General features: G+C 36.3%; 1 protein-coding gene across 3 annotated transcripts in view; it reads right to left on the bottom strand.

Annotated features, from left to right (window-relative positions):
* Positions 1-12,210, bottom strand: part of PRKG1 (protein kinase cGMP-dependent 1) — a 1,261,642-nt gene that overhangs the window by 38,858 nt on the left and 1,210,574 nt on the right. For 2 of the 3 annotated variants that reach the window (XM_057531141.1, XM_007182835.3), the window contains exon 10: positions 9,188-9,284. In XM_057531141.1, the coding sequence (XP_057387124.1) occupies positions 9,188-9,284 (97 nt within the window). Of the gene's footprint in view, positions 1-9,187; positions 9,285-9,385; positions 9,476-12,210 lie in introns of those variants that run through there. The other variant, XM_057531142.1, reaches the window with a different exon arrangement.

Below are 12,210 nucleotides of genomic sequence, written 5' to 3'. Positions count from 1 at the left end.
CATGACCAGACAGTGGTTCCCATTGGTTTAGCTTGTTACTTTTGGGGTATTGATGATCTCCCCACTCTTACTGTGAATTTGCAAGGCAGTTAATTGAAGCTGGGGCTAAGTACCAAGCCATCTGGCCCACAAAATCTCCTGATTTCTTAGCCCAGTGTTTAGCCTAATATATGGTATATGTCAGCACAATGGGGGGTGTTAATATGAAGGACAGAATATGAATTAGCAATAAATTAAATGTATACAGCTGATGAGCTACAGTGAAACATTCAGAATCATCTTTTTTATATTTATTTCTAGAAAGCAAGATAAATCATTTCATTTTATTTAAGAGGACATGGCTATTTTCAACATTACTAACATACACAAGGAGACTGTTTTTCTCTTTCAGGGAAGGGATCTCTCTTTGAAAGTGTTTACATAAAATTTTCAGGGACGAGGAATACATCTTGGCACAAAGTAAACTACCTTATTCAGAAGAGAAATTATGACATTTATTTTTGGGAGCACTGCCACCCAAATATAGCCCATCTAGTCACCTTATAGTGTATTCTTTTATTTCATGGGTGGAAGTTGAGAGCTGAGTTTGTGTTTATTTGTGTTTTTCACTTGACCTAATGCCCCAAAATGCCCAATGCCTTAAAGTCTAATCTCCTTTAAGAATATAATACAGGGGCTTCCCTGGTGGTGCAGTGGTTGAGAGTCTGCCTGCCATTGCAGGGGACACGGGTTCGAGCCCTGGTCTGGGAAGATCCCACATGCCGCGGAGCAGCTGGGCCCGTGAGCCACAACTACTGAGCCTGCGCGTCTGGAGCCTGTGCTCCGCAACAAGAGAGGCCGCGACAGTGAGAGGCCCATGCACCGCGATGAAGAGTGGCCCCCGCTTGCCGCAACTAGAGAAAGCCCTCGCACAGAAACGAAGACCCAACACAGCCAAAAGTAAATAAATAAATACATAAATAAATAAAAATAAAGGAATTCCTTTATAAAAAAAAAGTAAAATAAATATCCTTTAAGAATATAATACAGTTTATACCCTATCAGTTGGTTATCTAGTATTTCTCACTGCTCCCTCACACAACCTCTAGTCAGGCCACCTGCTTTGGTGTCCTGTGAAAACACGTGGCCTTCTGTGTTGTAACCTTTTCCTGGAATGGCCTTTCCCCCAAATGGCCTTTTCACATCTGTTCGTTTAAATCCCAACCTATTCTCTAAGCCCTGGCTCAAGTTCTGTGTCTTCTCAGGGCCTCGCTAGATCATCAGCTCCAAATGCTCTCTTTTTGAAATGCTGAGAACCCTTCTTCATGATTTAGAATTTAATGCAATACTAAAGGATTTCATTTGCTATTTTTCATATGTATTGATCTTATCTTCTTACTTAGGAGAAGGCAAGATGTTCTTTGAGGGCACGAATCACACATGATATTGCTATATCCCACAAAAAGTATTTAGGAATTTTTTTAATAGATGAACTTTTACTGAATGTGACGTGACCATAAATTCACTGGATTAAAAAAAAATCAAATTTATGTCACAGAAAACAAAAAGGTGAGTGACCAAACTGTTAAGTGGTGATAAAACAGTTCATCCAAAACTTATCTTAAGCCATGGAAAGACATGTCCAGTGCCTTCTAGATTTACAGTTGTCCCTTAGTATCCTTGAGGGATTGACTCCAGTCTTCCCTGTGGATACCAAAATCCTTAGATGCTCAAGTCCCTCATAAAAAATGGTATAATATTTGCATATAACCTAAATACACCCTCCTGTATACTTTAAATCATCCTTAGATTGCTTATAATAACTAACACAATGAAAATGCTATGTAAATAGGTATAAATACAGCGTAGGTAATATATAAATAGTTGTAAATACAATGTAAATGCTATGTAAATTGTTTCTGGTGTGTGTCAAATTCAAGTTTTGTTTTTTGAGACCTTATCAAATATTTTCAATCTGAGGTTGGATGAATTCATGGAAGGGGAACCTGTGAATATTGAGGGCCAACTGTGGATTGATCTTTCTAGAAAAACATGAAGGTTTAGAGGAGGAAATGCTAATATTTTACACTACTATAGAACACTAATTTCAAACACTTTTAAAGAAAAATGTTCAATAGATGGCTAGTGTATAAAATTCTTATAATTTCAAAAGATGTATAAGAGTGTGACTGTTCTATTTGTTGTCATTCATTTAGTCTAAATTGTATTAGAGCTATCAATGTACTAAAGAGAATAAAATTTTAGTAACAAGATGAATTCATGCATATTTTACCTTATTTGTATATGTCAAAGCAGAGATAAATTTTATTACCTGTGATTTCTGCTTAGAAACTATCTTGTGGTTAGATGTTTTAGAAGTTGCAGTATACAGGCATACTTCATTTTATTGCGCTTCATTTTTTTTTATCACACTTTGCAGATACTGCATCTTTAACAAATTGAAGGTTTGTGGCAACCCTGAGTCGAGGAAGTCTGTCGATATCATTTTTCCAACAGCATTTGCTCACATCGTGTCTCTGTGTCACATTTTAGTAATTCTCACAGTATTTCAAACTTTTTCATTATTATTATATTTGCTATAATAATCTGTGATCAGTGATCTTTGATGTTACTACTCACTGAAGACTCAGATGATAGCATTTTATAGCAATAAAGTATTTTTTGATTAAGGTATGTACATTGTTTTTTTAGACATAATGCTCTTGCATGCTTTATAGACTATAGTATAGTGTATACATAACTGTCATATGCATTGTGAAACCAAAAAATTGCTGTGACTTGCTTTATTGTGATACTTGCTTTATCGCAGTGGTCTGGAATTGAACCCGCAATATCTCTGAGGAATGCCTGTATTGTGACTGCACCTATTATGTTCAATTAGCATTTATCAAATTGGATTTTTATTAGCTATCTGAAAAACTTATTTTCTCAGAAATCAACACTATCACAATTACTAATTTGTGTCAGTTTTCATTCTTTTGAAGAATAAATATAAATGAGGATGACATATTTAATAATAATCCAAGTAGGGTATTTCTAGAGAAAAGGCTATGTTAAAATGAGGCAATTTTGAGTTTTCAACCAGCACAGAGTCCTTATTCACCTTGGTTACAGAGGACACAAGGCCTTAGGATGGCAGGGTTTCCCAGGCATCCTCTGCAGCATAAATCACAGTGGGCACAAATGGCAGTGCTGTCCAGCGATCCCACAGCTATTCTATTTCACTGTCATGTGGCTTGGCAGTAAGAAGCTCTTGAAGTGTTTTCGTCTCACCTGGGGTTTCCCTTTGGCTTTCCCCTTTCATAATGACGAAACAAAACTCTGTGACTGAGCAATAGGTTTATCACCTACCTAATTTCTTGCTTAATCATCTCTTACTTAGTCCCTTTTTTTTTTAGGTGGTTTGCATAGCCTTCCACGTCACTTGCATGTGACACACAGTGACCAAGCAGCTGGCAAAAATGCCATGAGAGTGGTATGGATGCCCATATGTACAGCACACAGACCCTGCTACACAAATGTGATTGTGAGTGTGGCAGAATTCTTACAACTGGCTACCACATTGCCCCCTCCTGGGCAATCCGATCATGGGATTGTGGCACAGGAGAAATGACCTTTGTCCTCCATTTGGCAAGAGCCAGACCTTTATTATGCCCAATCAGGGTGCCATGGTGTAAGAAGATTGTGGAGAAACTGGATATGATTTAGCAGTTTGCACCAAAAACGATTTCCTGTTGAGAGGTAAAGAGGTGGGGCTTTACAATTTAGAAGAGAAATGGATAAATAAGAGAAATGGATAAATAAGAGCAGACTACTTCAGGTACACAAAGGTTTAGTGTGAGGAAGACTGAAAATTGTTTCCCATCTCTACTCATGACAGATCAGAAAGTAAGGAGCTTTAGTGGTTTGGGGGAATTTAATAGAAGCTATCACTGAAGGTCATTTGAACACCTTAGACTCGCTCATGTATTGGAGAAATGCTTGTATTCTCAGCACTTGGCCTAACAATGGGAGAAAAAATAGTAAAATATTTCATTCCCGTCCTTTTCTATGGGTAGAGCTGAAAATGATTGATAGTTATCATTAGAATATTTTAATAATAATAACAACACTGCCAACACTTACTGACCTATGATACGTGAGGCACTATTTTGGGACTTTAACTCATTTAATCTTTGCAATGCGTGAGGCACACAGCCTATTATTATCCTCCTTTTAGAGATGAGGAAACTGAGGCTCAGGAGGTTTAAGTAAATGACTAATCACACACAGCTGGTAAGATCTCAATCCAGACAGTCTGATTCCAGAGCTCTCGCTTTTAGCTACCACGTGATACTGTCTGATCTTTATTTTTTCCTCCACAGATATTTTAACACTCAACTAAGAGCCGCAAAAGAGAAAACAGAAATAAGAGTCTCTGAAGGTTCGATAGAAGAAGAGGTGAATAGCAGATAATCATGGCATCTATTCCATATTTATGTCTAAGACAGGTTCTTGAATTCTAGAAGACATTTTTTTAAAAAACAAAGGTGTACCTATGATAATAAAGTGACACTTGTCTGATTTGATAGTGGTGGCTGTTATTGGTGGTGATAAGAATCTAAATATTTTTAGTAGTCAGAATGATAAAAAAAAAGAAAAAGTCTAGTTTAAAAATCAGTAGTTCTGGGCAATAACAACAGCTCTTTCAGTGACCGTGTGATCTTAGGTCACTTATACACATTATTCATGACTTCTTTCCTGTGAAATGTGGCTTACGCCTCCTGAGATAGCTCTAAAGGCAAAATTATATACTGGATATGAGAGCCATTTAAAGATTGTAAAGCTGGGTTCAAATGAAAAGCTCGATTATTTTAGTAAGAAAGTAATACCAGTTTATTAATAAACATTATTATCAGTTTATTAACAAACTATCCTGCAGTAGTTTCATTTTACGAGAGCACACCATAAGGCTTGAGGTTATTTATGGCAACGCCTTAATGTCGATCCCTCTGTCTTAGAAATGCTACCCCTCCTCTAAGAAGTCTTGCTCCGCCATGCACTGAGCATGTGCTGCTCATACTCTGATTATGGGTTTATTTATTAGTTTGCATGATTGTCCCTCCTAGTAGACTGTGAGTCCCTAGAGGCAGTGGCTATTTTCTGTTAAACTGTGTATATCCCAGCAGAGAGCTCACTACATAAATACATAATAAATTGTGTAGAAAGAATATAATCCAAGAAGACAGAGATTATGTTTTCCATATCATTCTTCCTATATTTTATCCAAGTATGGTGCTCTGGTATATGAGGCATTGAATTGCTGAATAAATAGATTACATATTTATTATTTAAAGCAACCACTCCATAGCATTGCTAGATTAAAAAGTTTGACTTGTACCAATCTACTCTGAAAAGCAAGCACCTCTCTGACAAGAGCAAAGGAGAGTAAATTCGGAATGTGACCATAAAGCAATGGGACTAATTTTCACTTGTGATTTGTAAAATCCATCTCCTTATTTTATAGTCACGTCTTGTAAATTAAGAGAATTACCTAGCTGTCTTACAGCATTGTTCATAGCTTTAATGAGTAAATCATATATTTAAAAAAAGCTGAGTTCTTTAGCTGAAGGTGCTATTATAAACGGAGTGTGGTCTTCTGGAAAATATTCTGTAAACAGGTAGCACTGAATAAGTTAGAAAGCGGTTCTTCAAAATAAAAATATGTGCAGAAAATACGGTATATACCAGATCACAGAAAGGAAAGCAGTATAAATGACTTCCCAAAGGTAATGGGTGTGAACAAGACATGTCTGATATTAAACTAGTTGAAATCATTTATGCTAAAAGTATTTATGAAATAGACTGAATAACTTAAGAACAGAACTCCCATTCCTATGAGACCTTCACTTCAAGCTTCTGGTCTCATCATTGAACAAATATTTAAGTTTCTATTATGTTCCAAAATTATGTTCTCATCTCTAAAAGTTGGCAATAAATTATTTTAGCAATTCTTCTGCCTGAAAAATACCCCTGCATCTAAATTCATCTAAGTTGACATAAATGATAAAAATTAAGAAATGCTAAGAAGTGTTTGAATGGTATTACATTAAGCAAATAACATGAACATGATTTGTATATCAAATGATAATAAAACTACACTCCTAACTTAGTTCTAACAGGAAATGGGGTTCACAAATTCAAATTTCTTAATTCTTCATACCCAATTCAGTAGTTTATCATCTTATAATCAACACCTGGGAAAATTTTTAAAAATAGAATTATAAAATTAAAGTGTAACTGTGGTAATTTTTATAATGTCATTTACCTGATCAACATTGCTACTGAACAAAGAATTGGTAGGTCAACGTATAAGTATTATATACTTGGTATTAACATGTTCGGTACTGTGTATATGTAAAACATACATAAATGAGTTCATGTGAAGGTTATATGGCATAAAGATAGCACTCTATAGTACTGATAAAATTATCTCGCATGCACCATTTGTAGAGGGGAGTGAAAGGAAAACTTTCGTAATCACAACAGAACTGGTCTCTGCCTAGACCCTCCTCCTACCTCTGAAGGGTGTGAGTCCTACTCTAACAGGACACTGCTACCTCCTGGGCAGTCACCACTATCCTCATGGAGATTTGCTGTCTGCTATGACAACAGTATGTGTAATTACAGTCAAAGTGTTGAAGCCAAACTCCCAATTCTGGCATCACTGAATATATGTAAAAATGAACCATCACAGAAAAGAATATTTTTCATACCCAGTAATTAATCTTATTGGGAAGTTAGTAAGTGGCAAGAACTGGGGGCAATGGATTCTGGGGTAATAATAGTGATCACTTAAATGGGTAGTCCACATCGAACAGTGAAGACAAATTGGGTATTAGGATAATCCCCTAGTGTGTTTGGGAAGTGCAAGATCACGCAAGATGATGTCACTTCAGAGGTTAAAGACATGCACCTCTACCCATGATGTACTAGTTATACTTTATAACCCATTATGGGTTTATCATTCAGAAATACATCTAAAGTTTTTCAAACCAGGCTACAGCTCCAACCTAAGTTAATCCTTGAGGCTATGATTTCCATTAGTCTAAAAACATTTGTGTAGACGTGTAAAATATCACATCCATGAGAAGAAAATTGCTGAACTGCCTTTGATTATCACTCCTGGGATGAAGATTATATATAAACATGTATGTACTCAAACACACACATGCCTACAAACACATACATATTTTGTCTTTTTAAACTGCATTACCTTTAATATGCCCACTTTGAACCTTCCTTAATTTTGTGGTTGTTTGTGCCTCCTCACATTTCTGAGGGAATTTTCTAGAAGTTTTCCACTATCAGCTTGGCATTTGATTATGCATCTTGAAGTGGTTTCAGTGCCTTTAAGTGATTTCCAGTATTTCAAAAATCCTAAGTAAATTCCTATATTTCATAAAATATCTCACTGGTAACTTAAAGGTTCCCAATTTGAAGTTATCAGACCTCTTTAGGAGACCACAAAGTTATAATGTTGATTTTTTCGGTCAACTAAAACAGCAATTTTATTGTCCACAGTCCTTAAAAAAATAATTTTAAGAAACTGTAACAGCCATAAAATTAATCTCTAGGGAATTCTGTCCTTTATACTGCTTCATAGAGAGAGGGGTTTAGACACATACAACTATGTAAATAAACATAGCAGACAATAAATCCTTCATGGCTAGGAGCTCTACACTCTGTGCTGTTTCTGTGTCCCAACACTCCCAGTGCAAAGCTGTTCATGTATAACACTGTCATTAAATCTTCATTAACTATGTGAAGTTATATTTCATCACAAAATCAATGTTCTTGAAAAATAAATCTAAGACTGCATTAATTGGCAGGATTCAGAAAAGCAAGAGGTTTTTCTAAGCCCTTACTTGATTCTTACTCCTGTAATTGAAAACATTCAATACTTAGATCCCCAGAGGCACACAATGAAGTCAGGAATCAAGTCAGCAGTAGTATTACTATAGTATCTCCAGCCAGTGTTAAGGGAAGCATAACACAAATTCAGTGAAACACTTTACGGCTCTAAACCCTTCTTGTCTAATATTTAAGTAAATAACATCATTCTGCCCATCAAAGTCAAAAATCCCAACTACAGCACAAATGGACAAATACAAAAATAGTGCTAGGTCAATCTACTTTTATGGAAGGGGATTTCTCCTACTGCCTGATGGCAACAGTAACTATTTACTGAACTGTACACAGTCTCAGGGAGTTCCTAACGTACTGTACTGGTGTCTGATATCAGGGACTCCTCCATATTCAGGAGAGGTGGACATTAATCTACATTCTCAAATATGGTTTTTATCCACACAGTCTGGAATGCAGCAACTCAGTCACAAGAATACATTTTTTTCTAATTTTTGTTGCAATATGTCAGTTTTTAAATTTATATTTTAAACAAAGGCACAATAGAACATGCTTTCATTTGGTTTACACCATATTGATGCCATGTGTTTAATGTATGAACTTGTGCCAAAATGTCTTCTTCATCTTCACGTAGCTGTGTGTGTATACACACAAATAAACATGTGTGTGAAATAAATTATATAAAATATTCATACCATATTATCTAATAGTTATATATATGTGTGTATATATATGTACTATAATCTAAATAGGTGCTTGTAACTACAGAATTACAGAATAACTACAACACCATTCACTTAATTTTTAAAGCAGTGGTGAGAATTATATGTTATATACATAGATATAGAATACATGTAAATATACCTCATCTCCCTTTATATATATTTAAATTTACATTTTAGTTATTGTGATTATAGATAGAGTGCAAAATTAAGTTAGTGAGCACTGCTCAGACCTAAGGAAGTAAATAAAGATCACAGAAAATCAGCGGGTAATAAGTGCTTTATGACTCTTCATTAAGTAAATGTGTTTACCTTTCATTTAATATGCAGAGGTTTTCTAAAAAGAAAGTTGGTGTTTATTTTATTTTTCATTTACTGATTACATAACATAGTTCACTTTGTTGCAAACTCTGTTGTGCTGAAATGAGAGTATTTGGTACCAATTTAGGAACAATAGTAATTAATGATTAGAAAGAGAAGAAAAGAGAAATCTTAATCTAGGAGAAAAAATTAAAAAGGAAGACAGGACTCTCAAAAGCATTTAAAGAGCAATCACCTACCAGCTCTACTCGTCCGAAACCTCCAACTCCAAGGGTGTCAATGATGTTGAAATCAGACAGCTTCAGGTTGGCGAAGAAAGCAGCTTCAGCTTCATATCTGGAGTTTTTGATGCGAAAAAATGGAAATTTCTTAGAGGTGGAAACACGAGTACCACGTACAACTGTACCGGAATGACATGACCGTGAAACAGGGTTTACCTGCTTAAATTCCATCTTGCTTTTAGAGTCTGCGTTTTCTCACACTCATAATTTTTTGGTCCCAGTTGTGCAGAATAACATAGATTTGCACTTGTATTTCAGAGTAGAAAAATACAAAGTACCCACTGCATGTCAGTCATGTGACTGATAAATCCAGTCATCAAATCAAAGTTACATCTCGGTGTTTTTCTATGCGTCTTCTTGTGAGCACAGATTGTTTGAGTTGTTCTTTTTTGGTTTTGTTTTGGATTTCTTGGTTTTGCTTGGTTTTGTTTTTGCTGTTCAGATTTTGGATGGCAGTTTCTCATTAGTTTCCCTTATCCACAGGCTGGCAGTGGCTCCTATTAATGTTTATTAAAAGCGGCAAGATCATTGAGGTCTCTGGAGTGAAATCACGGCCAGGTTTTATGAAAACAGATCCGCAAAGCTGAGGACTGATGTGAAAATGTCTGAAATGGATGATTTCGGAAGCATATTCACATTCCTAAAAAGTGTCTTCCCTTCATTTGTGTTTACCCACTGACTCTCGGCTAGTAATTCCAGTGTCTTTATGCTTGCCAGTTTCTTAGATGAGTGGTGTGGAGGAGCACAGACTAGCCTCCAAAAGTTTAACTCTACGCACATGCAAACTGGACACATGCAAGTGGCCAAAATAAGCTTCCCCTGATGAGACAAGTGAATATGAGCTGCTTAAAATATCTCCTTGTTAAAGCCCCTACTATTTTTAGAAAGGGCAGTAAGGCATAAAGATGACCATCCTCCCACTCACTAAAGTCAGGTCAGGGAGTAATTCAGCTGTCTCAGAAATAAAGTATTTGAAGAGCTATGTGTAACCCATGACCTTCAGCCAGGCGGTACCTGATTCAGTAGTATGCTATAGATAGACATGATGAACATGCTTGAAATAGTGATACTAACACAGTTTGTTTATGTCAGCTTTTGGATAGAATCATTCACAGGCATGTTGGGCCTTAAGCTGTGTAACATTTTAGCTATTTCATTATAATCAAACACAAATTCAGACTCTCCACTTGGGAAAAATGTAAAACAGTTTTCTAGGTGAGCTTTCAACACTCTCCAATTTACAGTGACAATTCTGGTTTTTAACACATCAATTCTTGAAAGACTCACAAGATGGTAAACAGTGTGTCTCGTTATTAGCTGATTATGGGAAATCAACTCCCTCGAGTTAATCGCTATAAACAAGACTGCTAGTCATTCTGAATGGTATCTATAGATTTCTCTCATTAACTACACAATCAAGAGATCAACATAGCACTTCAGGAGATGGTTTACTACAATGCAACGTAAGCAACAAATGTGCATTTCTAGCATTCCAACTGGCTCCCAGCTTTTGGAAAATCAAAACTCCATCCCATTTAAAGGGACAGTGGCAGAGTTCACTCCAACAGGTGTTTAAAAAGGACACCTGCTGGGATCAGACCCTCCCCCCCCATGATAGTATGTAGGTGTTCAAGAATTTCCGGCAGTCAAATTATTAATGAGATTGTTTTTGAATAATATCTTATGTGCTTGCTGGATTTAGAAATCTCAGATTGAAGAGGGTAAACTCTTTCAGACTACTCTGACACCATTTTATATATTTAAAGTATGGTGTTATTACTTATAGCTCTTGAAGATGCACCTCCCCCCCAAATCCTTATATTTGGGTTCTGTAAAATTAGTCTGGAAATGTCTAAACAAGTCATCTTCAGCTATTTGTTGCACATCAGAACTTCCTGAGCATCTTTCAGAAACCACTTAATCTGCATCCCACCACAGATCAAGTCGATCAGCAATCTCTGGAAGTAGTATCACATATCTATACACTTTTACAGCTCCTTGGGTGATTCTGATGCACAGTTAAGGGTTGAGAACCATGGTTCTAACCCCTCTGAAAGCCTCAGGAGGTTCCAGAGCCATAGAAGAATTTTGGGTTGGATTAAAATGATCCAAGGAAATCAGTAGCTGTCCAACGAGTCTGGAGTGTGATGCGTTCATGGCAAAAGTATTGGGGACTCATAACTTGGCCTTGACTCCTGCCCCTGTTGTCCTAGACCCATAGGAATGAACGATAGCTCTGTAATGGCTAACACAGCTTAAAAAAAAAAAAAAAAAAGCAACATTGATTAAAAAAAAAAGACAGATGCAGAACGCAAAACTTTACTAATTACTTTGCTATTATTTCTAGGTGAATTTTAAAAATACTTCCTAGTTGGGTGATTTTTATGGAGTGGTTGGTGAGATACCTTTTAAAGAGACCTTTGGGTAATTGTGCACCTTTTAAAGAGACCTTTGGGTAATTGTGCTCTTGATCGTCCATTTTGTTCTCATTTGCCTCAGGTTGTGATTCTTGGGGAAGCCAAAGAATGTAAGAACGCTACCAGAGCAGTTTCTCTTTTCCAACCAAGGAAATGTTGTTGCTTAGAACTTCATGTCTGTTTTTTTCCTCATTGAGATTACTCTTTAGGGAGTCCCTTCATCACAGAGACTCTGTGCACTTTTCATTTTTGAATAAATAGCTTTGTTTTTTAACATGGAAATCACCACCCGAAGAGACCTTTGTAAAAAAAGCCAAACTATAGATGATTTAGCTTCTGGAGGTATCTCACCCCTCTAGCTCGTAACTTGGAGGGATGTTTTCATTCTTTCTTTTTACTCAGGAATTATTTGAAAATAATTTGAATCTATCCGTTATGTTCTACATTCTTTAGAGTTGATAATTTTGAGTGGGGAAGGAGACAAAATAAATTGGTTAAGTAAATGGCTCTTGTTCTATAAAACTTCTCTTGCCTGAAGGAGGTAACCATGGAACACAAGTTCCT

Source organism: Balaenoptera acutorostrata, chromosome 16 (genome assembly GCF_949987535.1).
Source record: "Balaenoptera acutorostrata chromosome 16, mBalAcu1.1, whole genome shotgun sequence".
NCBI classification, from domain to species: Eukaryota; Metazoa; Chordata; class Mammalia; order Artiodactyla; family Balaenopteridae; genus Balaenoptera; species Balaenoptera acutorostrata.
Note: the sequence above shows the minus strand (reverse complement) of the source record. Positions and strands in the feature narration are given on the sequence as shown.